Source organism: Sparassis crispa, assembly GCF_003851025.1.
Source record: "Sparassis crispa DNA, contig_000001F, whole genome shotgun sequence".
Taxonomy (NCBI): Eukaryota; Fungi; Basidiomycota; class Agaricomycetes; order Polyporales; family Sparassidaceae; genus Sparassis; species Sparassis crispa.
Window position 1 is genome coordinate 125128 of NW_020939748.1, and position 26800 is coordinate 151927.

The 26800-nt window shown below is 51.4% G+C and overlaps 12 protein-coding genes across 12 annotated transcripts; 6 read left to right on the top strand and 6 right to left on the bottom strand.

Annotated features, from left to right (window-relative positions):
* Window positions 1-390: 390 nt before the first annotated feature.
* Window positions 391-879, top strand: SCP_0200390 (hypothetical protein; the record flags this gene model as incomplete). The annotated part of the gene is made up of 1 exon (XM_027753954.1): window positions 391-879. The coding sequence occupies one exon, from the start codon at window positions 391-393 to the stop codon at window positions 877-879; it is 489 nt and encodes a 162-aa protein (XP_027609755.1).
* A 969-nt stretch (window positions 880-1848) lies between these two features.
* On the bottom strand, window positions 1849-2256 carry SCP_0200400 (hypothetical protein; the record flags this gene model as incomplete). The annotated part of the gene is made up of 4 exons (XM_027753955.1): window positions 1849-1959; window positions 2014-2085; window positions 2159-2192; window positions 2252-2256. The coding sequence occupies 4 exons, from the start codon at window positions 2254-2256 to the stop codon at window positions 1849-1851; spliced, it is 222 nt and encodes a 73-aa protein (XP_027609756.1).
* An 804-nt stretch (window positions 2257-3060) lies between these two features.
* SCP_0200410 (hypothetical protein) lies at window positions 3061-3816 on the bottom strand (the record flags this gene model as incomplete). Its single annotated transcript, XM_027753956.1, has 1 exon — window positions 3061-3816. One exon carries the CDS (start codon window positions 3814-3816, stop codon window positions 3061-3063), a length of 756 nt encoding a protein of 251 aa, XP_027609757.1.
* Window positions 3817-5578: 1762 nt separating this feature from the next.
* SCP_0200420 (hypothetical protein) lies at window positions 5579-6946 on the top strand (the record flags this gene model as incomplete). Its single annotated transcript, XM_027753957.1, has 1 exon — window positions 5579-6946. One exon carries the CDS (start codon window positions 5579-5581, stop codon window positions 6944-6946), a length of 1368 nt encoding a protein of 455 aa, XP_027609758.1.
* A 571-nt stretch (window positions 6947-7517) lies between these two features.
* SCP_0200430 (hypothetical protein) lies at window positions 7518-8645 on the bottom strand (the record flags this gene model as incomplete). Its single annotated transcript, XM_027753958.1, has 4 exons — window positions 7518-7769; window positions 7824-8156; window positions 8213-8494; window positions 8544-8645. The coding sequence occupies 4 exons, from the start codon at window positions 8643-8645 to the stop codon at window positions 7518-7520; spliced, it is 969 nt and encodes a 322-aa protein (XP_027609759.1).
* A 3059-nt stretch (window positions 8646-11704) lies between these two features.
* On the top strand, window positions 11705-12316 carry SCP_0200440 (unnamed protein; the record flags this gene model as incomplete). Its single annotated transcript, XM_027753959.1, has 3 exons — window positions 11705-11801; window positions 11870-12080; window positions 12142-12316. 3 exons carry the CDS (start codon window positions 11705-11707, stop codon window positions 12314-12316), a joined length of 483 nt encoding a protein of 160 aa, XP_027609760.1.
* Window positions 12317-14435: 2119 nt separating this feature from the next.
* SCP_0200450 (GTP-binding protein) lies at window positions 14436-15353 on the bottom strand (the record flags this gene model as incomplete). The annotated part of the gene is made up of 5 exons (XM_027753960.1): window positions 14436-14591; window positions 14673-14807; window positions 14888-15085; window positions 15180-15221; window positions 15300-15353. The coding sequence occupies 5 exons, from the start codon at window positions 15351-15353 to the stop codon at window positions 14436-14438; spliced, it is 585 nt and encodes a 194-aa protein (XP_027609761.1).
* Window positions 15354-17096: 1743 nt separating this feature from the next.
* On the bottom strand, window positions 17097-17590 carry SCP_0200460 (hypothetical protein; the record flags this gene model as incomplete). Its single annotated transcript, XM_027753961.1, has 3 exons — window positions 17097-17146; window positions 17199-17395; window positions 17463-17590. The coding sequence occupies 3 exons, from the start codon at window positions 17588-17590 to the stop codon at window positions 17097-17099; spliced, it is 375 nt and encodes a 124-aa protein (XP_027609762.1).
* Window positions 17591-18256: 666 nt separating this feature from the next.
* Window positions 18257-19009, bottom strand: SCP_0200470 (hypothetical protein; the record flags this gene model as incomplete). The annotated part of the gene is made up of 1 exon (XM_027753962.1): window positions 18257-19009. One exon carries the CDS (start codon window positions 19007-19009, stop codon window positions 18257-18259), a length of 753 nt encoding a protein of 250 aa, XP_027609763.1.
* A 274-nt stretch (window positions 19010-19283) lies between these two features.
* SCP_0200480 (hypothetical protein) lies at window positions 19284-20033 on the top strand (the record flags this gene model as incomplete). The annotated part of the gene is made up of 2 exons (XM_027753963.1): window positions 19284-19618; window positions 19673-20033. 2 exons carry the CDS (start codon window positions 19284-19286, stop codon window positions 20031-20033), a joined length of 696 nt encoding a protein of 231 aa, XP_027609764.1.
* A 4165-nt stretch (window positions 20034-24198) lies between these two features.
* SCP_0200490 (hypothetical protein) lies at window positions 24199-25044 on the top strand (the record flags this gene model as incomplete). Its single annotated transcript, XM_027753964.1, has 1 exon — window positions 24199-25044. The coding sequence occupies one exon, from the start codon at window positions 24199-24201 to the stop codon at window positions 25042-25044; it is 846 nt and encodes a 281-aa protein (XP_027609765.1).
* A 590-nt stretch (window positions 25045-25634) lies between these two features.
* On the top strand, window positions 25635-25970 carry SCP_0200500 (hypothetical protein; the record flags this gene model as incomplete). The annotated part of the gene is made up of 1 exon (XM_027753965.1): window positions 25635-25970. The coding sequence occupies one exon, from the start codon at window positions 25635-25637 to the stop codon at window positions 25968-25970; it is 336 nt and encodes a 111-aa protein (XP_027609766.1).
* Between the last annotated feature and the right edge of the window lie 830 nt (window positions 25971-26800).

Genomic DNA, 26800 nt, shown 5'->3' on the forward strand with positions numbered 1-26800 from the left:
ATATCACAGGAGATGTAGTTCATCGTTAGTATTAAATTCGCTTTCTCTCCGGACGTGTACTGACCCAACACGAAATAGATCTGTACATTAGATTCCGATCTCTGAAAGAGAGGGTTGACATTGCATGACCTGGTTACCAATGTAGCTTGGGACAGATTATACCTGTCTCTTCACTGTCTGGCGCAATATATACTCTGAACCTGAGCTTGCAATTGTCGGAGGTCAGCTGGACGTTCGGTGCGAGTTCTTCGAGGCCACTGTAACGTGTACGGCACGTGGAACGTATGTTTTCTGCTTTCACCGGATCGCAGTACTTGTGCGCACCTTTTGTGCATCAACTCACCAGGTTGAAACTTTGCCGCAAATCCACAAGCTCGTCATGACCTGGCAATGCGCCACGAAATCATACGCCATCTCACCGGATTCGATAGAGGTGCGTACGTCGCCACGCTCGAGTCCAAGGCTCGACGAACCCTTCCAGACGCTTTTCGCACCTGGCTTCTTGAATGGCCTGCGCGTGCCGTGGTAGGGTTGTACTGGGCTGGGCTACCTGTCAAGTACAGACGCGAGAGGTCGCCGCGATACAGTGCTGTCGGTCGCTATTTCCTCGGGAATGTATCGCAGGCGATTGGAATGATAGGTATATGGGTCGGTGATTCTATCGATCCACGCGATCCGGTGTACATGTTGGAGTTGTACCGGAACCCCAATACAAAGGCGAGCTTGCGGTACGTCTTTGCTGGGCGGGGCGCAGGCGAGAGGTTGGTAGGGCAAGTGCATTCAGCGGAACCGATACATCTGGTTCTTTTCCATGATGAGAATCGCGCTGCCGTTGCGAAGGACTGGATTGGCTTCCTGAGGGGAGAACTTATACACTAGAAAATCAGCGTAGGCACCGGTCTGGATGATATCGGGCAAGACAAGTTATGTGGTATTGGCATGTATGTCACTGCCCAATGTCGGTTGGTTTTGAAGTCATCTGTACCTAGGCTTTGGTTAACGACTCGTCATTCTTGAGAATACATCAATGGGATCCAAATTTGGAGCACGCCGACATACCTTCACTCGCTCGACTTGAACCTGATGGACGAATCGCTCAAGCAGTCTGACCTTTTCACTGAGTAGTAAAAGCAGTAGTAAGCGCAAGAATAACCACAAGTCAAAATGCGCCCAAAGTGGGAAGACGTTGCCCATGTACCCACTCGATCCCTCGTGCATCGGCAGTCTCGTGCTCAGCCAGTAGTCCTCGAAGTGGCTCCAATGGACTTGAGACCGATGGCATAGCCTAGAAATGTCTATGCGGGTACAGCGATACATAATATAGACTTGCGTTGTGGTCGCCTGCGTGCTACTCGAGTCCTTCATCTACTTCAATGGGGTATATTCTCCGCACAGTGGCAATCAAAATCTGCAGCATTGAGACGATGCATTCACTCATTGGATGCACATCGGTATTCAGAGATGATTCCTTACTCACCGGCTCTAGATAAAGATTAAGGCAGATACTCAAGCTCATCACTGAATCCGGGAAGATTCCATAACACAGTTATAACGAGTGTATTCTACATAACGCCTGTAACTGTTACAGCCAGCGCTACGATGGGTTATATGGCTGAGCAATTGCCCAACGACATAATCCAATATAACAACAGCATTAGTCGCAGGGCATTATAAACACAGTCAGATCTAGATGCAGAAAAATATATGTCACGGTTTCGACTGACATATAGATGGTAATTGGATTCCTCATGTTCCGGGAAGATGCACACATCTTGCACAGAAATCTTTCCAACATATGCATTCAAACCATTTACATAGTAAAACTAGACTAAGCAGTGCTAGAACATTTCACAACACTACCGACAATTCTCGATGCATCCAGAATTCTCTGCAGCCCCACATGCATGCCCTATCATGGCTCACCTGAGCGCCGCCCGTTGCACGCAAGCCTTCAAATGGCTGCAGCTGCAACTTGAGGAATTAAGCTGAACAGCAGGTTAATTAATGACGCACCCGAATTCGAATCAAGCGACACAACTCAAACGAAACACACCACATACCAATAACTGGAGCGCGCACACCTGCCTGTTTTCAATGACGCAGTGTCAGCAAGGTGACACTTCACAGTTCACGAGAGAATACAAAATACAAAACGCACCGCATAACTAACCGGACCGAGAACACCTACCTCTCTTCGACGACGCAGTGTCAGTGAGAACCCACTTCCTGATAGAGATACAAGGCTACTTGCCTCATACTTACGAGCACACTGTAGAGTACTACTAACTGGAGCGAGAACACGTACCTCTTTTCGACGCAGTGTCGGTAAGAACACACTTCCGGGTAGAGATACAGGGTTACTTGCCTCATACTTACGAGCGCACTGTAGAGTAAAATCGTCAACAGATGAAGGCCATCGCTGAAGCGGCGAAGGAAATCAGCGCAGAGTTCGCGTCTTTTATGCCGACAGCAGGACTATGCTGACAAAACAAATTTCAACGGGTAGGCTCCGAGGAACACACCTCGACTCAGCCCAGTGCGGTCGTCAGATGGAGACGTATTTAACGAAAGCAGCCCGCGAGTGAGGCTGAAGCTCCGAACATGCCTGGAAGTTGGTCGAGAGTCTCTTGAGATGAGATAGATTTGGAGCCCCGTGTCACGGCTATCACAAAATGTCACAGTGTGTCACGCAGAGTATCGCGGTGACGTGGATCCCATTCCGGCAAAATATTTTACCTCCATTGTGAGCCAGAAACAATATGGGCTGCAATTTCAATCACCTGTGTATTGCCTTACAATTTTTGGCTAGGTCATGTAAGCGTTACAAATGGTAGAAATGTTGCTGGTGCATTATGCAGTACCCAAGTCTTCCGGATGGGTTGTGACTGATGTGACGCTCTGTGATTCTTTCCCGGTTCCAGTGATGCTGGTGTTATAGACAAAATCCAATATCGAAATGTTTCACACTCTGAATCAGAACGCTGTCAATTGAAAGAACATTGAAAGAGACAGGAATGGCGTACCCGACTATGCCGATACTACCTATTTTGTCGTGCCCGATCAGCACCTATGATAACCTTCTAACTCCCCGCTCAGGAAGCCAATCCAGTCCTTCGCAGCAGCATCGAAATCTACAATATCAAAAGGAATCTCTTCTAAAGAACCCTCCGGGCGCACTTGCCCCACCAACTTCTCGCCCAAGCCCTGCCCAGCAAGGAAGTACCACAGGGTGCGCGGGTAGCTTGACCCTGCGTCTAAACACCAATGTAGCTCAACGAAGCACGCCCAGTCGCGTATATCGGCAGACTCCGCGAATTGCGCGCGTAGGTGTGCGTGGCGACCGCTTGGGCCGATCCGAATTGGAATGAAGGCGAGCTTCCCAACTGCTCTATTCGCGAGGGGATAGCGACCAACAGCACTGGACGGGGACCCTTCGTCACTATACTCGACAGGTAGCCCTGGCCAATACAACCCGATCACGGCACGCGCAGGCCATTCCAGAAGCCAGGTGCGAAAGTCGTCAGGAAGGGTTCGTCCAACCTGGGACTCGATGTCGGCGACGTATGCCTCTCTATCGAAATCAGTGAGATGGGGTATGATTTCGCCGCGCATTGCAAGGAAGGTAGGAGAATCTATAGCGTCTTTATAGAGCTCGAGGAGCCGACGGCGAGACGGGGTAATGCGGGCGACGGCAATGAGCTCGCGCCATCTCTGGCTAACCTTGCGCGCCGCGATGAGTGCTGCTACGGGGAGTTGCGTGATTACCTTGAAAATGAGTTCGTTTGGAAAATCATTAATGGTGGCCAGCGATGCCATCCTGACGTTTGTGGCTGGAGAAAGGTGCGATCCAGAGAAGACCTCAGGCTTCTCGTGTACAGTACACGTGGCCTTCCGTTCAAGTTGAAGCGCTCAGAGTCGCAGAACGCTGCCCAACTTCAAGTGAGTCCATCTAGGTAATCATCGACAGGCTCAGCTGGAGGTTCAGAGCATTCACCATCTCGTTAGAACATCTTGATCAGATTGCAAGCGTCGGGAGCTCGTCGGCCAGAGTCGTGATAACCTTATCTACGATATGCTGTATAGGTCACTGAGATTTCTGATGCCCCCGACCGACGTGTCAAATACTAAATGCGATGAGGTTGTTCGTCGTAAACTGCTTGCTCTGACACGTGTGCCAGATAATGAAGAGACAGCGAACACCTGTTCAAAGTTATGGCACATTTGTCAAGTGCGGACGGCTCACCTCAACCTGCTGGCCCTGGAGCAGGCGAGTATCTTGCACTAGTATTGCACCCGATATGATTCAGCGAGGTTGAAAGTCACGATATGCCAAGGAACACAAATAGAGGGTACCTCTGTAGGTAGGACCTTGAATGTGTGACGGCGTTTCATGATACAATCTATGAATATACAACACTCAGTGTAGAACAGTACACGATTTGGAATAGGCTGTCCAATCAGCCGCTCCTAGTTTGCGACGTACGCCTCTGTCGAACGCGATGAGAATGCGAATAATGTCGTTGTGCATCCGGTGAAACACGGGGTAATCAATGACATCAATGTAGAGGTGAAACAGTAGGCGGGAGAAGGAAGATATATTGGTGGCGGCGACGAGCTCGCGCCATCTCTTGTTCACCGCGCGGTTGCGAGGAGTGCTCGGAGAGGGAGATGCGGACGAATGCCTGGAGTAGTGTCTCGTTCAACAAGTTGTCCATGCCTGTCGTCGCCAATCATGGGCCTCTATATATCCGAACGATAAACGGAAATGCGGTTTGGAGAAAGTTCAGCATGTTTCTCCTGAGATAGAGAAAGATGTACGCTCCTGGACGCCAGGCCAGCTAGTGAATACGCTATCTTCAGTGTACCTAATGATGGATTATTCACTACCAGGCTTGGCATGCAGTGCACACAGTATCAGCATGAAGGTGGAAAACCTTCGCAAAAGCATCAGTTTTCTTAAATGCCGACACGGCACTGCCGTCCAAACTCGAGGTGCAAGGCCTCGGCCAGCGCACATGTCTTGCGTATATAGAACATCACGTCTGTTGCCAGCTAATATCGCCCAACTGATACGCTCTCGGTGAGATTTAGTATTCGTACAAGTACTCTTGAACTTCCCTTGGACTTACTGTATACATGACTGCCGGTCGCAAAGCTGTAGAGGAACGATCGAGATCTACAGCAATAGCGCGAGCGATACGGCGACCAATCCGGCGGCCCGGCTACTCCGCAACTCTGCCTCTCAACTCAAATCAGCAACGATTCTATCGCCGAAGTACTGCTAGTCACTAGGGACGCTCTGTCCAGCTATATCGTCGCCTACTAGTACTAGGTCTCGATCATCTTTACCTTCGGTGTGGAGCTGTTTCTCGAAGACATTTACTTTGAAGTGCGGGAATATACGATCTCATAAAGTTAGATCACCGGCAGAAGGTGAGTCGGTTCGCCGTCCTCAACACGCCAGTGCTCCTAGATCTTATCATGGGCTGTAGGGAAACCTTGATCATAAATTCGGCTCTCCTGGTGTCCGTACAAAGTTTGTCGGCTCAATCCGTGTCACAACCCCGCCGTCCCACCGATGGCTACTCCACCGTCCATGGACGACTCCACGAATGGTCACCCCCTCTTTCCCCCGGAGATGCAGGACCACATTCTTGACCACCTCTGGTCGGATCGTTCGGCACTGAAAGCTTGCAGCCTCACCTGCCGCGCATGGGTTCCCACTGTGCGACACCACCTCTTCCACTCCATCTCTCTCAGAAATATCGACATTCCGTCCCTACTACACGTACTCAATGAGTCCATCGGTCTCGTACACCATGTCCACAAGCTCAGCATGCGCGGGACAGGCCAACGGATGTCATTACTGGACACTGGGATGCTGCGGCTCCTGGAGCGCCTGGGTGCGCTCGGTTGTGTGACGGTACAGTGGTGGAGGACAGACGTCGGACACTCATGGCAGGGAGAGGGCAATGAGCCACCGTTGCAGGCTATTCCTCCTAGGCTGAGGGACGCAGGGCCCTACTTCAGCGTCACCCGCCTCAACTTCATGGCCGACTGCGAGTTCGATCGCATAGAATTCGACACGTTCCTCTTGGCGTTCCCGAGATTGTCGACGCTGAACATGTCTAATCTCTCGCTGTTTCCAAACAATACGCCCCAGCCTCGGATTCCCGCTAGCATCCGTCCATTAGTATCTGAAGTATCCTGGGCGCACAATGGAGGCAGGTTTTCTCCCTTCGGGAGCGAGCTCCCCCCTCTTGGGTGGCATATGAACCGTGGTCCCTTGGACCTCTCCCGGTTATCCACTCTCAAAGTGCAGCTGTGGGGGGGCGTAGTCTGGTCGATGCTGCGTGACCTCATGCACACCTGCGGAGGTGCACTGCGACATCTCGTACTGTCCCTCGATGACGATATCGCTCGGTTCGAATGCAAGCCGGGGAGCATCGACTTGTCGCGCAACGTGAATCTGGAGATCCTGCATATCAAAGATATCTTACTGAACTGCTGCATGCCCCTGCGCTGCGTCTGTGCCGTTCTGTGCCAGCTCACATACCCATTACCTGACGACGGTAATGGAGAGCAGCGGCACTCACACGCACACTTGCGCAACGTCGTAATCGACCTGTGCAACCCATATGCTTTCACAACTTCGACTATTCCGGAAGATCTCGACTGGGATACTCTTGACGGGCATCTCGCCCGGATTTTGCAGTACAGTGCGGCAGCGGTCGTCACTCTCAGGGTCCCCGCCCCGCTCTTCGAGCCGCACACATCCATACTGGCGATTTTACGCAGTCTGCCTGAGGCAACCAAGGTGGGGCGTCGGGATCGGGCTGGCAAGCACAAGGGACGAGTGAGGATCATCCCTGTGTATATGCACCGGTATTCCTCGGGTCCTTGGGAGGTTGGGACAGACGAGGCGCCCGAGGTGTGGGTCGTGTGATGCTGCCGTGCGAGTATAGGACCCAATTCAAAGACTGGTAGAAATCGGCCTTCGTCGAGTCCATGGACCCGGATTTTTTTATTGTCTTCGCACTGTGAGCAGCGAAGTTGATTTTGAACTAGTTCGTGCATGGTCTCTACTTTTCTGGTGATTGACATATTTTATTGGGAACTCTATGTTGCGTTTTCCGGAGATTTGAAACGCTGGGTTTACTGGCGAAATTATCTGTAGTTTATGACATATGTCTGCTCACGTTGTCCATAAAGGGCATTGTATTTATTCGGCGCTGCGGAATGCTGAGGTATTCACACTGTTTCGTTAGTCTTCCGAAGGTCCTCGTTGCTTTTGTCTTCCTTTCAGAGTAGTGCCGGTTACAGTACCCTTGTCGCGGTTTCATTACGTCTGGCATTCGGTTGCAGTCCAATGCGTAATATCCGATAATCGATGACAAAATGCAACTTTGCCTAGTAGCCTTTCTTCATGGGTTGAGACGTCACCTCGAGCCTCATATCATTCTCCAAAGTATACAGTACAGGGGCTGACTACTGACAACAAAAACTGCTTTACCGCTCTACAGAATATATTCGTTCTCATAGAATTTCGGCGCGTAGTTCTCTAGGGTGTCCGGAATGATATCAGGGTACAACTCGCGGGAATCCAGGTAACCCAACGCCTTCGCATTCTCCAAGCTATTTTCACCGAGGACATGGATGCTGTATTGGTATTGGTAACCCGTCTTGGTCGCAAAAGAGACGAAAGAATGAGTCTTCGCATACTCTTCCTTAGCGGCCGCAATTCGTTCGAGAAGCTCGTTCGCGGATACCTAGATAACGAAATCCCTTTACAGTCGGAAAGAAAAGCCATGCAACGAACTTACGTGCGCGACATTCTCTATCAAGGCTGAACCCTCTCCGCTCACTTTGGCGCCGATCTCCATGGCTTGCAATGCAGTTACTTGGTCCTCCCAGATGAGCACGGAATGGTTGAGCGTGCGCTCATCTGCGATGACGTGTGCAACATACACGCCGACGTTGTCCAGGTTGGTGACGAGTATCTTCTTCACACCACCGTTGTAAAGTTGGCGGCTCGCATCACGCATCATGGACTTGCTAGTAGAACGGCAGGGGAGAGAGATCTGCATCCACCAGCCAATGTCGATAAAAGTATATCCAAGACCAAGACTCTTGATGTAGTCGTGTATTTCAAGTTTCTGCATGTGAAGGACGAACTCAGAACATGACGACGAGCAAAACATTTCCTACGGACCTCATCGAGCAAGTCACGGACCCCGCGCGCTCCGGGAGTCCCAAAATCGCATGGGATAACCCTCTTGACACCAACCTGCTTCGCAGCGGCGAAGAGATCGCGCTGGCTAAGGATCTTCCTCGCGGTGATCGTGCTGATCAGCACGTCTACTCCATGCAATACCTTGGCCAGCTTTTCGACGCCATCGTCGATGTCTGCTTCATGGATAATAACGTTGTTCTTCCTATACTCGACAACTACCGGCTTGGATAGAGAAGACGCGCGAACGGCCGTAGCGACGCGCTGTGACGAGGGGTTAGGTTGGATAGCACACGCAGGACACGAAGCGTACGAATGCCCCGGACTTTACGAGACCGTTGATGATTACTACCGCTGTATGACCTGTGCCACCAAAGACGAGCACCAGAGGCCGAGAATCGGTAGTGTCAGCCATGGACAAGTCGTAAACGTGAGGCTCTGAAAGTGCACGGCGTGGGGTGGTCGTTCCGAAAGCTTCGGAACCGTCGTCTTGTGCGTCGCGGTATTTATACACTTCTGTCTCCGTGGGGTGCGGAATGGCTACTCAATCTTCTGGTTCACGGGTTCATTTGGCCTGAGCAGGCCGAGAGATTTGAGCCCATGCCGGGTTGCATATACCGAGTGGCCGGGAATGCTATGTCAGCCACCCAGCCCGACTCGATGATAGAGATCTCGATCTTGCAATAGGTTCTAGCCCATTTTGGCATGAGTCGTCGTCGAACAGCCTATGAACCTACAACAGTCAGTCCACGGCACGAACGGACGGAGACATAAATATAAAACTGCCGTCATTGAACTATGTAAGTCCCAGTGTAATAACGGTTCAATGCTGCGAGATCTCCAATTCCGATTCTGTGGCGGAGGCCGTCCTTCGTAGCGGAGACTGAAGAGTACACAAGAACGTCGATGGCGATCCCTGTAGCGATTCGACGACAACTTGACAAGCGCCATCTACGAGCGCCCCGAACGTGCGGAGAGCACGATGCCGAAGTAACGCGTCATCCGAGTCCCGACCTCTCTCCATTATTAATCCTCACATTCCTCCCACGTCTCTCCACACTCGAAGTGCAAATGCGTACGTTCAATAACTGGCCGACGTTGCGTAGGCTTCTATATGCAAGCGGTCCTGCATTACGATGTGTAGCATTGTCTCTTACGTAGTACAAGGTCATCGATTACAACCGTCATCCAGCGGCACCCTTCGCACAGCGTGAACCTGGAAGAGCTATATATTAACGAGATCTTACTAAACCGCTTCCCCTGCCCTTCGCCGTTTCTGAGTCAGCTCGCACTCCCTATTACCACAGGCAGAAGTTATGACGACGGTAGAGGAGAATACACCTATTCGCCTGCACACCTGTGCCGCATCATGTTCGAGCTGTGTGGCCTAGGCGTAGACGCGCCCCCCAACATGCAGTTCGGCTTTCGAGGGGTCAAAAGTTCAAGACTTATATTAAGTAAAGGTCTGCGACGAAATGCACCCACTAGCTTGTCGTTGCGCTGCAAATTCGTTCTTTATCATCCCACGTGGCGGGCACGCGAAGGGCATCTTTCCGTTTTGACCGGGATCGTCATGATATATGTAATTTTAAGAGACGTTGGATCTTACTCCGGGAACAGCTGTGTCGACGACCTCGACGGCCACTATCAATGATATGAACTGCTGTTCGACGTCTTCGCCCATCTCTCTGTTCCAGCCCTCGTAGCCAGCATAGCGAACAAAAGGTGGCGCCAGTTCGTCGCCGTCGCCCAGATCTCACCCTTCCGCCGCAGATTCCTTGATTTACACACAGATGGTATCTACCGACAGTCATTCTTGCCACGTGCGCTGACCGAGAGGCGTACGTCTCCCGCCTCGTGGTAGTCAGGACAGTCTCTGCCAGACGACTTCCGCACCCAGGCTTTGCACGCAATCATTGGCCAGGACTCCCGCTCACGTACTGGGGGAGCGGTCCGTTTGGAGGACCTCTTCCCTTGAAGGAAGAAGGGGTGGAGGACCACCTGCAGATACCTGTGGGTATCATGACATGCCGAATGTATTCCTCCTTCTTCACGTCCCCTGCAACATGATACCTCAGACAAAGGATTGGGTGCGCTATGTATCCCTGCACTTCCACTTCGCTAAATCGACTGGCAAGGCGGTGGATTACTATCTCGCAGCTTGCGGCCTGGGCAAGAAGTTGGTCGGGCAAGCGCGTTCGTATCGGCGTCGTATCAATTTCGATGCCACTGCGTTGGACTGGAAACCTGAAGGAGCAACTCCAGCACAGGACTGTCACATTATATCATGGAATACGCGCATGGCGGCGTCCTACAAATTTTCCTGTCAACATTTCGCACACTGCTATCAATTGTATGGTTGAGCGCTAACGGCTTACGTGGCTCACGGCATTCTTTTCTTCAAGGTCTATCTACTAACGGAGGTATGTACAGTGTGTGTACAGTACTCGCCAACCCTTATGTCACTTTCGACCTGAGCGCGTAAGTCTTCGATCATATTTCTGACTCCTGCTTTGTTGGCCGTCAACTGAAGAGGAAGGCTATGAGCCCCACATGCTGCATATACATCACATTCTAACATTCATCCTCGCCCAGACAAGTATGCACGGTCAATTCCCAGCGCTTGGGTGTAGACCGGCAGTTTCTTCACCCCGTAGCTATTACAGCGGAAATACAAGGTTTTCATTCAGCTGGCCGTGGCTCTTGACTTTCCATACCAACCAGTGGTGCTTCCCGGTTCGTATCATAAAGCTCCGTGCCGCCGAACAAATATGGTTCTGCTCTTGCCGTCGAGGATGAGGTGAACGCCAAAAGAACCCCGTTGAGTGCATGTCTCCCGTGGACAGGTTGTCATATGGTGCGAACTGAACCTGAGACAAGCGTTCAGATGGGGAAGGCGAGGCGCACCTCCTGGGGCGAACTCTGATGAGCATCAGTTAAGCGTGTCGCGATTCTCGCACTCTGAGGCTCAAGGCGTTGTTTTAAACGCAGATGGACATTTGGCTGATGATGTCTTCCACCGTATTTTTCCCGTGAAGTACTCTTTTCGTGTTGATTCCGATTCAGTGACATACACTATAGGCATTGAATCAACTGAAGACGACTTTGATAGGGTAATGCATTGACAATTCAGGTGACAGGCAGACGCTCACAAATTTGTGCTTAGTTGCTGGTACTTCTGCCGCGCCCACAAGAATATCAATCACTTGACAATATTCAGCGTGTCCATCTCCTTTAGCGGACAATTGGAACGCGAAGGGTCGTTCGCAGTATCAGACGTGACATGTCCCCTCTCAGTCAAATCGTCTACAGTTCATCTGCCGGTCCGTAGCTGTGTTCTCTGCAGCGGGGTCCGCTCAGCTATCGTTTCGCCGTGTCACAATGCGGACATTGTAAGTACCTGTCGCGAGTGTCTGTCACCGTATAAGAAGCTCTTCAGAAAGATGTTAGCATGTCTGCGACGCCCTCACTGCCATGAAGTTCTCCTGGACGTACCTCTTCCAACTCATCTCTGCCTCCCTGCTCGTCGGTCGCGCAGCAGCGGCACCTACCCCTGAGCCCCAGCCCAACCGTGCGTTGCTTCTAAATTCCTTTATAGTTTAAGCTTCAGTGTTCACTCCTGTTGTGTTTCGGTTGTAGGCGCCATCGAGGCGCGCCGTGGCGACGAGTACCTATGGTACATCGACGAGGCGGAGAGCATCCACCTTAGTGAGCTGCTCGGCGTCGACTTTCACCGCCTGGGTATCACGGGGGTGCTCATTGACGGGCCGAAAATGAAGTGTGAGAATTGCGGGAAATACACAGGCCTTGACGATATCGTGCACAGCGCCCTGGAGGACGGCATCCACCGGTAAGAGCCTTACTGTGCTACGCGCGACGTAAGAGACTGATTTACGTCCACGCCATCGCAGCAAGGAGTATTTGGTGAAGGTCCTCGAAGAGCGCGAGTCTCATGCGAGTCCGCCGCACGTTGTCCGTTGCTCGACAGCGGGATGCAGCAGGGCCTATGAGGAGCCACGGGGATGGGGCTCGCGTTGGATCTCCAAAACTGAGACGGAGGAGAACGCACATGTAGAGGACGCATGAAGGACAATTAACACTACCACCGTTTTGACTTGCTGACAGCAACTTTCTTTTCGATGTACATCAAATGAAGCGTGTATGTAACACTTTTAATTCACGTTTGGTGTGGTAATGCACACAAAGGGGTCAGATGGCATCACTGGCATATCATCAGTTGAGGTTACAGTGTTTGGTACTCTAACTATAGGTGTAGTGTGCATGGCAAATAAATTCAGTGTGATGCCCCAGCACTCCTTAACCCTAACCCCAGTGGACATCAACATATCGCGCTCCATATCAACAGGACATGCTTTCTTCTTTTACACGTTTTTTCTGCCTATTTTTCCTGATGAATAACATTTCCACCAGTTTTCTCAATTTATTTCCCTGCAAAAAAGGGGGTTATGCGTCCTGTGAAGGAGTCATTCCTCAAAGAGTCGTTCCTCTGTATAGCTCCAAACCAAGCATCGCGCAGTGTGAACACCTAGTGTTGGGGGCCTTGTCTTGTGCCGCGGTGCGTGGTCATTGTTCTGTGGAGCTGATTTCTGAGCAGATAGAGCAAGTGTCACATTTCAAAAGGTGAAATCGGGAATCGTGGTTAATTGAACGAAGGCCTTGAGTTTCAGGATGGCTGCATGTAATACTTGCCAAAGGGTGCGCCCCAACAGCACTAAGAGCTGACTGCATCTGTGAACATATGCTGTAGGCTCTGTCCGCATAACACTTTAAACTGGTCCTCCGCAGAAAAAGTCTTGCACTCGTCCATTCTCATCCACACTCCCATTCTGGGAACTTTCGTACTTCAAATGGCTTGATACTCCAACGCGCGGAAATTTCGGCCTTCAGGTGCGCAGGCATTTGCAAACTCACTCCTGGGAGAAAATCACGAACGCGCTCTAGGCTAGGATTTCGCTTCTGTAGCTACTGAGCCGACGGTGGATCTCGGTGCGGCGGACTGCACCAAGCTCTTGTCGTGAGTTTTAGACCTGACAACCAAGTACCCACTTGTGAATTCGGGACGAAACATGAAGTAGGCTGTTATGCGTGCGTTCAGAATTATTGCACGAATCTGCAGTGCACGTCTGGTATTCCATAGGAATTTGTTTCTGTTACCGGGTTCAGACATGGCTGAAAACACCATAGTCCATACTTCAAAAGACACAGCCCAGACGTCTCAGCCCGTTGTTTCTTCCATTTGGGCACGTCGCTATCAACGTCTCTGTACTCCCTCCAGCATCTCCGCATATTATACCTCCCCCGCTCTGTACCTTCCAGGACTACTGGATGGCCGAGACGAATCAGAGGCACTTGTTGAACTCCATCTCTTTGCCTTTTGGATGAATGTCAGGACTCAGCGGTATAACTGGCAACTGCCAGTCTCTGAGACCCCCTCACGGTGCTCGTTCTTTATATGCGTCTACTGCAGCCGTGAAACACGCATTTGCAAGAATGTGCTCAGCCTTCCTGTTCTTACGCTCCAACCTGATGAAGGAGCAATGACTCTCCCTCTGGGAGTCGGCCTCCGCACGTTCGCTATGAGACAGCCGGACGCGAATAGATATCGCACTCCAGCTTCCACCGCTAATGGTACGTGCCTGAGCGCAGCGCCGCATCGTGACACTCTACCAAACAAACGCACCCGCTGGCGCTATAATCACGGAAAGTCAGCAAACCACCAGCGCTCTACTGGTGCGGTTGTATACCGCAATCACCGCCTGCGCAAACGCCGAGCTGATCACGAGAGCGCCAAGCATGCATCCGGTCGCAGGAGAGGAGCGGGCACTGATGAAGGAAGAGAAAATTATAGCCAACTCGCGAAGAGACCAACGCAGAAATAATGGTCACAGGCACCCTGACATCACTCATAATAAGCCGATTCTCATTACTTACATATGCGAAGATGGGGGCAAAGGGAGTGGTAACGTAAAATCTTGCGCGTCGCGCGGCACGCGCCGCGGAACAGGGACGTAGACCAATGTACGAGAAACAAGAGATGTATGCAGTCATTGTAATAGAAGATGGTAGGAGACAGACAGGCAGGCAAGGTCACGTCAACGTCAACGCAAAGAGAGGGCAAATAGTACGCGGTACGCGTGGGGGTATCACGGCGGTAGCGGCCGTGGGCATGGCGCACGGCGCGCGCCTACAAGACCACGCAGTGATGCTTCTTCCCGCCCTTCGGCCTGCTGAGGAGCGCGGCGCGGGTGGCATACTGGAAGACCTCGCGCACGCCCTCGCCAGTCTTGGCGGAGCACTCGAGATAGTGTCTGGCACCGATCTTCTGCGCAACCGCCATACCCTAAATGAACAGCGCGGTCAGCTTCATGCCACGCGGGTGGAGAGCATGCTGCGGGCACGTGCTGAGGCGTGCGTGACGTACCTCCTCTGGGGTAACTGGCCGCTGGTTCGTCTTCCGGAGCTCCTCAATCACTCTTGGGTCGCGTCTGAGATCCTTCTTACAACCAACGAGAATGATGGGCAGGCCCGCGCAGAAGTGCATAACCTCAGAAATCCACTGTAGAGTACAAGCGCGCATAATGCATCACGGCGGAACACGTCAGTAAAAGACTGAGGAAGCCAAGAAGAACAGCGTACCTTCTCCTGCACGTTGTCCAAGGAGTCGGGAGAGTCCACCGCGAAGCAGATGAGGATGACGTGGGAGTCGGGGTAGGACAGCGGGCGGAGACGATCGTAATCTTCCTGGCCGGCGGTATCCCAGAGCGCTAGTTCGACGTGCTTGCCGTCGACCTCCACATCGGCGACGTAATTCTCGAAGACAGTAGGGACGTAAACCTGAAACATGCGGCTCGCGAATTAGCGCCAGCGACGCAGACTGACGACGGGGAGTGGGCCCGCACGCCTGGCAGTAAACAAGTACGATGCGCACCTCTGGGAACGTTCCTTTCGAGAAAACGATGAGCAAGCAGGTCTGTAGGGAAACGGTGTCAGCACAGGGGTGGTACGAGGTTACACAACATGTATTGCGATGACAAGGACGAAAACGTACCTTTCCGCAAGCACCATCACCAACAATGACGAGTTTTCTGCGGATATCAGACATGGCGACGGCAGAAGGTGCTGATGGAGTTGTGCTGGTGGTGTGGACGACAACGACGGCGATGTGGAGGTTGTCGCTGAGGTGTTGATACGGATGCGGGCTTTTCAGCGGGCTTTCAAGTTACTGCCAAACACAGCAATCTCTTCGTTACATAATTTTCTAGGTCTGTGCGTGTGACTCCCAGTCCTTTCCTCCCGCCAGCGGCACCGCCATCACCACCGCCTTGTGCGCAGTCCTTCTCCTCTTTCAAAGGCCATACGCATCATGGATTAGTACGCCATTCTAGCCTTACACCGCCCTACGTTGTGCACTCTGCCCCACCAAGGACCGCCGCCGCCGCCGCCACCCGCGTCGGATAAACACAATCAAGCTGTTGACCCTGCCACGTACTACGCGACTGTACAGGGTGAAAGATATCACCCGGGATCCGGCTGACTTACAGCGCCTAGCTGGAATTTCTAAGACGCGCTGGGCACATACGTCGGGCCAAGGTGTCGTGAGTTTACACGTCAGAGTGTCATCACTCTCTTTGATTGGAATAGACAACCAAAAATGTGCTTGACAGCAGACACCTTGTCAACGGACGGGCCAGCCGTCCCCAACTACCTCTCCCGTTCCGAGTGAGTGCTCTCGTACACGATGGATATTCGGCGGTAAACCTTCGCGCGTCGGGCAGCCCTGTCGCTTGAACAGGCGAATGAGTGCCTGTGTGTTTAGAAATAATCCTTGTAGACCATGCTGGCATCGTGGCGGCAACTTCGACGTTCCCAAATTATCCCTGCACAGTAATAAACCCTTTTTGATATCAGCGGCAAGTGAGTTTCATATCTAGAAAAGAAGCTCACCATATGTCAGATGCACGACGAGAAAGTGAATACATAAGATAGTCGATGAAGGTCACCCAATGTAGGTTTCAGTGGGTACACCAGCTACAGGAACGAACTAACTAAGCAGCCCGCTGCATCTCGAGCTATAAAATCTCGAGTTTGAGCTTGGACGAACGACTGGACGTAGGAGTAGATCTACCTGCGCGCACGGGGGTCACTAAGGAAGTGCTTTGATCGGACAACGTACAGTGTCTTTCCGGCATCCGCGTGCATATGGTTCAGGTCGGAACTATCCCATCCCCAAAGGACGCATTCGCCGTAGATCAAACAACGCCCAGTTGATGCTCGAGCAAAAGACCAAGAGACAAGGGAGAGAGCAATGTAGTGTGCCAAGAATATCAGAATAGCAGTTGTGCGAGACCAAAGCACAGGTAGAAGTGTACTCTGAGCGTATTACTGCGCAACATCTTCGACCAGGCAAACATTAGTATACTGCATCGCGCGTAAGTAGTGGCTGGGATGTCAGGATGATGGTCATTTTCCAAGAAAGACCTGGAAATTATGAATGAGTCTGGTAGCATGTTCTTGGAAGTTCTCCCTATATAGACCAGATTTGGACGGAGTTTTGTGACATACCAACGGCGTACAGTCAACTTATTGTACATTCGAGCGGTTACAAATACGTACGTACCTTCATGTTAGATATCGACCATGTAAGGGAGACCGTTGTCAGCCGCTTTGGCTCCCCTCGGCTACTCCCATGTTCCCACTGTCACCAGCTGCAAGTATGGAAATCGGCCTCCAGCAAGGATTTGCGTAATTTCTTCCCAGACATGTGGTTCCACCGGAGGAATGCGCAGCTGGAGTTCCCGCAGCTGGTTGCCAGACGGTATTTGCTTAAGTAACAGGGTGATATTACTCAAGACGCAAGAGGAATCCCGGAGTTGGAGACTGAGCGAGGATAGGCGACTGCATGAACCTAAATTTATTTCCTTAAAAAATCACCACTAATAGCACTCACCTGTAAGTTTCGACGAGAAGAATATTCTCAACGATAAGCGTTCGACGACGCCCTCAATCGCGCGTATCACTGCACCTGCAGCAGTGCTGTCCGGGAATTTCGCCATGACCGAATCTAACGATCGTAACGACCTCTCCGAGAGCGTACGCACGATCCTTTCAAGTACCTTTCCAAAGGATTCGGCGCTCTCCCCACAACTGATAGGCAGGGAGCGTAAATACCGCTTCGAACTTTCCTCGCTTCCGACGAGGGTATCCAACTCACTTGTGAACATAGCGCCCCAGAGCTCGAGATCGTGTAGCTGCGGGTGAGTGCGCAGTTGTAGAGTGATGGCTGATCATCCCAAAGATAGTCGATGATACGGTAGTCAGCTCTCCATGGAGATTCGTCATCACGTAGGGCCGACTGGATATATGACGTATGGCGTTAAACTATAGGTAGATGCTACTACTAAAACGCACCTCTAAACCTGGGGCTTCGCGCTTCAGATCTCAGAGTTGCAAACAAGTTGCACAGGAAATCAACATTTGCAGTCGCCTATGATAATGATCAGCATGACAGAGTCTAAGAATAGGTAAGCACGCGATTCAAACATCGGCGCGGCGTTGGTGCAGCTGAGAGTCTGTAGTGTAAATCCACCCTGCAAAGCGTGTAGGGTTTAACAAAAGACAAAGGGACGACAAAAAGAGAATATGGGAGAGAACAGGCACATCTTGTAGTGATATGTCTCATCGTATTTCAACAGAGAATATTGTAGTCCGCGACTGTGGCACAGACTGAAGATATCCGCCTCACTCGACTACGAGGACACGTAGCCACCGATGTTTAGAGTATAGTATATTCGCAGCCGATAATCTGCCGGGGAATGGTAGTACAAGAAAAGAGGCTTCACGAGAGCTTCGGGTAATGCTTCACTTCCTTGCCAGTCAAAGAAGTATCCAGAAGTCCTATGCAAAACTTTGATGGAAGAGCCATATGAATTTACTAAGATTAACGAGAATGGAGATCAGAAATGCCTTCATAAACAGCAAACGAACCCGGTTCGAATCCACCAACCCTTAGGCACGCCCTTTTCTCCACCGTTGGCACTCCGCATGCCGAAGCGCACGATCCTGGCGAGATAGAAGTAAATGAAGGGAATCCAACCACTCCATGCTCCTGGTTGCTCGGCCTTCCACCTTGGTGTGACCGCCGTAAACAGTTGCTACTCCCCCGACTAACGTCTCGCCCTTGCCCTTCCCCGACAAGAGGAGATACATACGCCACATCACCTTTTGGTCCTGCTCGTAGTACATTGGTATACCACATACCCAATCATTGCCATCGTCCCAATCGGCGACTTCGAAGTGAAGGGCATATTTGTTGTCTTCCAACTTTAAGCTGAACTTCTGGAGCTCAAGGTCGGGCTGAGGGAAGAGGCATACTCCGCCAAATCTGACGATATTTTTGCACACCGAAGGAAGTCCCGGCCACAATCGCTTGATCACCGCGTGCGCTGGCCACTCGAGGAGCCACATATGGAACGCCTCAGGGAGAGGCCGGCGAGTGAGGGCTTCAATGGAAGAGGCATACGCCTCCCCGTCAAATTCTGCAGCGTATGAAATGACCTCGGGTTGTGTGTCGAGCAGAACGGGAGATGTTATGGCTTTGAGGTAGAGCTTGAGCAGTGCGCGCCGTACGGGATCGATAGGTGTGGCGGCGACAAGACCGCACCATTTTTTGCTGACAGCGCGAACTTGGAAGATTGAGTAAACTGGAAGGTAAGTGAATATCTCGATGATCAGCTCGTTGGGTAGGTCGTTCAAGCCCATGGTCGTCGTGGTGAGGAAGAAAGAAGCTCAGCGCTCAGGGCTCGTGACAAAAGTTGCTCAGGCCACGTGGGAGCGTATGTTTTCCGCTTTGACCGGGATCACCCATGTCACGCCCTGAGGCTTCTGTCCACTCTTCCAGTAAGCCGTTTTCGCATTGACATCTGCCTCGGCAGTCAGTACTCATCCCAAAATATTGTCTGAACGTAGGGCTATTACCGGAGCAGAATTCCATCAATTATATGTGCAGTCTTCTCTTCCCTTTCCCTCGACTGCAATGGCTACAATCAGCGACTTGCCTATCGAGCTCCTGTTAGATGTATTCATCCTTCTTCCACTCCCGGCCCTTATCGTATCCCGGACGGTAAGCAAGAGATGGCGAGAGCTCGTCGCCATCGCCCCCATCTTTCCGTCACGTCGCAGACTCCTCGAGCTCTACACATACGCCATCGACTCCCCTGGGTTTCTGAAATCCCGCGCCGAGATTATCTCTGCGCTCACCGATTTGAACAGAGAGAAGTATATCACCACCTTGGAGTCGCGAATCGGAGCACCACTACCAGATGACTTTCGCATTTGGCTGCTGGAATGGCCAGCGCGTGCGGTGATTGGGTGGTTCTGACCGGGACTCTCTAATGAAATCGAATTCGTCGATACTCTTGCCAGGCGTCGGGGCGATTATGGTCTGCAAGATCAGCGCGTCCTCAGATGCGCACTGCTACCGGAGCTGAACGCCCATGGCATAGTGACCTCATATCAACGATGGGACGTTGATGATGACGACGAAGATAATCCCCCCGCAGACACTCCCGATTGGTTGTGGATGGTCGAATTGCACGCCACTGTTCTCCATCATCCTGGCTGGAATACCGTGACGTCTCTTGTTATTACTGCGAAGGGCGTCGGTGAGCCCCTGGTGGGGCAGGTTCTGGCTCTTGGTGATGACCGTATTTATCTTAAGAGTGTTAAACATTGGAATTGGATTGACTTTCTGAAAGGTGAACTCGAGGGACGGATCGTACCGTAGTATACACGCTGTGCAGCGATGATTTCCATCAGGGCCGTGTTGATAATAACCCTTTTGGGACCACATGATATCAGGCTGCCGGATACGAGGTCTTGGGCAATGGAAATAGTATAATCTATGGGTGGGCGAGATCCATACCGATACGGCAAGTATCTACACGGACCTGCGCTCGTCGATCTTTCGAGTATTTGCATATTGCATACGTGGCCTGTATGCAGAGAGGTACGAACTGATTGAGATTCAATGTCTTCGGATGTCCTTGTTGGAGCGAGTCCAAATAGTGCAGCATAGGATGCAGAGGCGGCCGAGATGCCCACGCCCCACACAAATTCAGACTCCAATGTGAATTCACAAGTCATGTGGGATACGACGAATGGTAGGCCGTCGTAATATAGACGTACCACCAAGATCTCCCTGGATTGTGGGCAGGGTGGCAGAATGCTCAGCGTCGGTGGCACAGGCAACCAAAGTCGGAGTCTCCAGCGAGTATAGCATTCGGAAATATCAACCCACACGGAGCTACACCTAGGTCGCAGCAAGTCAAAATCTACAGGATCAACAAACAGACAGGAGGCTTACCAATTATTCGCTTAAGTGAAAAGGCCCCACAGTAACAATTACCCCGCGGGAGCGTAAATTAACAAATGCTGCCGACATACTCCGGTCCCTCATACGGTTTTGCGCCGACTGCTGAACATCGTAGCTTGTCACCACGATCTCAACACGCTCGACTTTGTGAAGTGCTCTCGGCAGAGAATTACCCCAAGCATTCGCCAGTCATGCTGCTCGATTCTACTGACCTGTAGCCGGAGCTTACGGATGCGGCTTTGGGGAGAAATTTTGATAAGGAAATAGTTCAGATCGTATTTAGGATCCGTCCCTGCGCCGTCTATTAGGGTGATGGTAAGGGTATGAAGACGTGAGCAGCGCTGCAGGGCGGTATCTATTCCTGTCATTCCAGCCACTGGAACACAAAGTACAAAATATCAGACAGTGAGCACGACTCGACTGATTGTTATGAGGCTGACCTTTGAGCCACCGCGGGTTGAAGGACAGTAGCAAATCTCCAAGAATGGGTCCGACAATGCGAAGAAACTTTGCGCATAATACCATGTCGCTGCGTTGGGAAAGCACGAGGGCTACAGATCGCAAGGAATGCACACAAGGGGTCTGCACCAGCCATGTCAACGTCCTCCTGAATGACTTGGACCGCTGAGCTGATATGGCATGTAGCACAGTGAGGGACAATTTCGCAGTGTATCCCACGGAATCAAATGAATAACCCCACTCCACGTTGTCCAAACTCAGATCGTACAATAGCGGGAACATGCTCATGAAGCGTACGAGCATCCAGAAAAAGCCAAATTGGCAATCTTTCTGAACAACTTTGCGGACATTGGGCAGTGAAGGGATGGTAGCTATCGATATAAGGGGATAAAAGGATGCAACACTCCTAGCGCCACAGATATGGAGAGTGTCGAGCTGTGGCAGAGGTCGTCGGAGAAGGTGCAGAAATTCGACCGGGGGGGGGAGTTCTGCGTCGTCTGCGGGCACACCGAAATGCAATGAACGAACGAGGTCGAAGGGTAAAGTCAAGTCTGATGTCAGCGACTGCGCGATCCAATCCCAGCTCCTTGGGGATTTAATATGCATACTGCTATACAGGTGGAATCGGCTCGCTGGGTACCAGGTACGGCATGTCAGGGCACAATTATACAGTGCCGACAGGTTGTCCCACAGGAAGTCGATGGTACGATCGGTGAGCTCAGCAGGGAGTGCTTCAATCATCAGTAGATAAAGCAGAGGTAAAGAGAATGCCCAGACGATACTGTCAACTGTATACGTTGGCATGATGCACAACCCACGATCAGAAAGTAGACGTACCACTGTAGCAGAAGTTGAAAGCTTGCCAGCAAGGGCCTCAATTGAAATGTCAAGCAACTGGGTCACACCCGAGTCACCATCAAAAGATGAAAGAAAATCGTGGTTTAGCCGCCAATGACGAGGTCGCAGCTTGACCAAGCGCCTGAACGATGCCTACCGTTCGTTCTAGTTACTCAACAGCTGTATACTTGCGTTATGGATGGTAACAACCCAATTATACACTGAGACCAATTGCACTTACTCTTATAAATTCCAAGCGCTCCCTGTGCGCAGGAGACTACTGTAGCATTTCGACCAACCCGGCCAGGGGTGTGACCTGTGACCACAAAGTTTCGATCCGGCCAGGCGGCCAACCTTGGTGTGACAGCGGACAGGACGGACAAACCGGCCAAGCCGGCCAAGTGACCTCGCAGCCGTGACCCACCACCACTGGCTGAGCAGTCAATTGGACCTCAGGTAGAACCAGAAAACTCAAGATATTACCCCGCAGACACCCTGGCGCCGCAGGCCGCCAAACACTGGTTGTTGTGGACATTGGTCACACCCGGCCAGCATGGCTGTGACCCATGACACCAGGTCAAAAACCGGAAACGTGGAAACGTATGAAATTAGCTGACTACGCCAACTATGTGGCTCAGGTACAGAAAGGCACCTCGTCAGCTACAGCTAAAGTATGTATGGTAAAGTAAAGTAAAGTAATGCAATAGTAAAGTCCTTCTGCAGCTCTGCTGAAGCTCGCTATGCACCTGTTGTCCTTGAAGTACCTGTAAGCATTCCGAAGTCCCGCAGCCATGAAGTCCATCATTCTTCCCAGTCATCCATGGCACAAATCGCATGAATACAAATGCAGCCCTCACAAACTCACTGGCTCCAACTTCAATCCTTCATGATCCATAATCCATGTCCTCCCAATAATGGCCAGTCATCAGATGGTCACCAATCAAGGTGCACAACAGATGATGTTGTACTGCAAGAGGGCTTGCGAAGGTGATTGCTTCCAATGCAACTGGGGTCGATGGAAAGTTGAATGACGAAAAATCGATAGGGGAGGAGAGAACGGCACTGAGAGGCATCGCACGAGAATGGTGTGTATCAGTCGGAGCCCCTATTGAGACAGAGTCTCCTGGATGCAGAGGACATGGCACTGAGTTGACAGTGCACTGAGGAAGAGAAAAGAATAAAGCAAAAGCATCAGATGGTGAACGTCAAAATGTCGAATAATAGGGGCTGATGTGGTTTTAATATTTTCTGGCACCGGCAGTCCCTGCGTCGAACCCCACCATGAGCGGGACAAGTCACGGCAGGATTGCCACTGTGAACAGACTGTAGTGTCGGCGCGGTAACGGTAACAGTAACGGTGGTGGTGGTCTATGAGGCGCCGGCCAAGGTGCCTGTGACCTGTGACTGGCCGGGTTGGTCGAAATGCTACAGTACTCGAAATGCTCGTTGGAGTTTGTGATACTGTCACATCTGTGACGCGACACAATCTCGAGCTTGTGTCACGGTCACGGTAAAAAGGCCGCCAGGCGGCGGCGGAACTTGCTCGGAGGGAGCGGACAGAATTGCCACAAAACAAATAACGCACAACAACTGTGTAAAAAGGACACTTTCACTTTTGGGTCGGGAGAGCTTGCTCTCCGAGCAAGAACTTATGTGATACTGTCACATCTGTGACGCGACACAATCTCGAGCTTGTGTCACGGTCACGGTGAAGAGTCTCACCAAAAACGCCTTGTTCAGTCTCTAACTAAAGCTTGCATCGCAAGTGGTGTCTGGTGAGTGCAGTGTTCTACAGCCTGGATTGTGTTCCGCGTGATCTAAGAATATTCTCTCTTTGAGTCGCAGCCGCTCGATTTTGCGTGAGGTCATTCTACATCTGAAATGGTTCAACTCTCATATCTCTAATTCATCAGTACCATTGTCTCACCTAGACGGATCAATGCTATCCTGCCTTCCCGGAGAATTGATAGATCGGGTCATGGATTTCCTGTGGGACGACCAACTGGCGCTCTACTCGTGCGCTCTCACATGTCGTGCTTTTTACCCGGCAAGTCAATACCATCTGCGCGGCAACATTCTCATAGAATCGCGCTGGAGTTCCAACCGCATTATTCAAGCCCTAAGGTCCAATCTGATACCGCCTGATCATCTCCATTCGTTACAAATCCATGCGTCAGGAGGAGGCCCACCCTTCGTCGATGGGCTTCTATTGTCGCTCTCTGGCCATCTCGGTTCTCTGAAACGGCTCGAAATATCATATATGGAGTGGAGCGTCTCACCCATGCATCCTCTTGTGCTGACGGTGGCCCTCCCCTCCTGCGCAAGTCTGATTTCGTTGAAGTTGGGTATCTGCGAGTTTCTTGACCTACGGCAGCTGCAATACTTTGTGGGTGCCTTTCCCCAGTTGCAGCACCTCGACATAGAAGAGGTGTCAGTCGCGTCGCGAATTTCGTCCCTTGTCACCAGTGCGCTGCCCAGGCCGGAGCTCATCTCACTACGTGTACACTGTCCGATGAAGTACAGCGCCGACGGATCTGATTGCTACGGTGATCTGCTATCCTGGCTGGAGTATACGCCATCCATTCGCTCTCTGCGGGACGTGTCTCTTGTTTTGCACAGCCCCGGAGAACTTGTATGTTCGACAATCCTCCTCAGAAAGCTTGGCAGGAACCTCGAATGTCTCACTCTGCGTCTTGCACGCCAAACGCGGTTTTGCCGCTCATCCTCAGCATTCTTGACGCATTATCACACAGGGGATGGACAGTTTAGCATCGAGTACTGTACAGGCCTGCGTATGCTCTGTTTCGAAGAGTACGCAGAATCTAGCACGTCTGCGGATGACGCTGCGGCGGACCTCGTCGTGCTGCTCACGCAGTTACCAGTCCCCGGCCGCCTACGTGAGCTACGCGTGCTCTTAAACCCCCTCAAGGTGTCGCGCTGGGAGCGTATCTGCGCAGCACTTCCTCGCAAGAAGTTCTGCTCGCTTGAGCTTATTTCCGTGCGGTATTGGTGGATCAAGAAGGCGGCCAGCAGCATGCAATGGGAACGTGAGGTCGCAGAGGTGTTGAGTTCATGTTGCCCGGGCGTGCGGGTCCGGTTTCAGGGATTGACGTGGTTTGCGTCGTGATCAGTGCTGTTGTGAGTATCCCATACTGCAGGCTGCTGGGCAATGCAAGTGCTTTCGGCACCCTCTGGGAAAGTTAGAGCCGGCGAGTCTATTGTCCTATGAACAATTAAATTATCCACCAACTCGCTTTCCAGTTCATGTTTTTACTACATATGCACCACACGCACTGTCTTTATACGACGCTCGCATCAGGAGTTGCCTATGGTACATTTTTATTCTCCAGACGATCCAACACTACTTAAACATCCTGAAGTATTGTATGTTTGTCTAATCACTCGTCAATTCGATTCACTGAACTCTTTGTCTCTGGACAGCTCACTCACAAAGCTTCAGTCGATATTCATTACGGTCTAAGCAAGATTTATCAAACGCTTCCATCGTCGCGACAGTACGTCTTTTCACCGATAATTCACATTGACGGTGAAGTCAACTGAAATGTCAGCTCGAACTTCATGGATGCTTCTAGGAGAACTCACCGATCACATTATCGATTGGGCAGTTGTGCACTTATATGTCGTGAATGGCATGCAGCGAGCCGTTTCCAGCCGTGTCGCGAAATGTGGATTCAGTCCACTAGGAGCTTCGCTTAGATGTTCAACTATCTGAAGATGCCAGAATCAAAACCGCCGTTCGATCTTGTTCAATCCCTGCACCTCTGCGAGTCCTCAGAGACCTCAGAGAATACGATCTCCCTTGCATTCCAAGTCTTGTTCGAGCTGAATGGGTTCACGCGGTTGGAAGTACTCCACATCCAGAATGCGTCGACTGCCGCGTCATTCCCAGCAGTTTCCTTATCTACTGTCGCATCTTTGGCGAGTGTCCACACCCTCGTGCTGACGGACTGCCAATTCAACACCTTCATGTCTTTCGCACTTTTAGTGGGTGCGCTACCGCAGCTACGCCATCTCTCCGCCAGCAATGTGTAGTGGGGACCGTCCTCCAATTTTGATGCATACCTTCCGGAGACTATGTCGAGCATGTCCCTCATTGTCCTACGCGTCTGTTCCTCTTGACTCTCCTTTCCTCAAGTGTTACGTTGGATTACACACACACCCTCCTCTCGGTCCCTGCGATCTCTGACGGTTGCGCTTGCACGGCGTGAATACGTAGAAGATTGTAGCCGATTTCTAGGCCCACTCTTGAGTCCCTATGTCTATCCTTGAAACCATATAAAGGTCTGTCATTGTAGTTCGAATACGGTGCTGTCTGCTGATATGAATCATCGAATGCTATGATGACCGGATTGACAAAGGAAAGCTTGTCGCTTTCTCGCTGTACACGTCTGAAGACCCTTACGATCGTAACGTGCTCTTACGGTCTATGCACGACGTTGCAAATTCCTGTCAGATTTATCTGCCGAATGCCGATTGCGCGAGCTCTGCCTCCACCTTGGCTATAACTTGTACTGCGACTGGAGAGAGATTGGCGAGAGCCTCCGTCTGGAGTGCTTCTGCGATCTTAGACGCGTCGAGATCGTACTTCCGAATCCTGACCTGCCACCGCTCCCACAGCCACCAGCCTCCATACTAGAAGATATGGGAGCGGTCTCCCGATGGTTTGTGGAGACACTGCTGCGGAATCGCTTGCAGTTTCAGGACATGAGATCCGTGCTGGACGATCTGTGTACTCGTGGTATATTGGCGGAAATGACTCTATTTAAGGCCGATGTCTGATTATCGGGCTTGTGTCCTTTGGTGCGCGATATTCTTCATTGTCAAAAGCTTTACGGTTTCAAACCTGATCATGACGATATCCC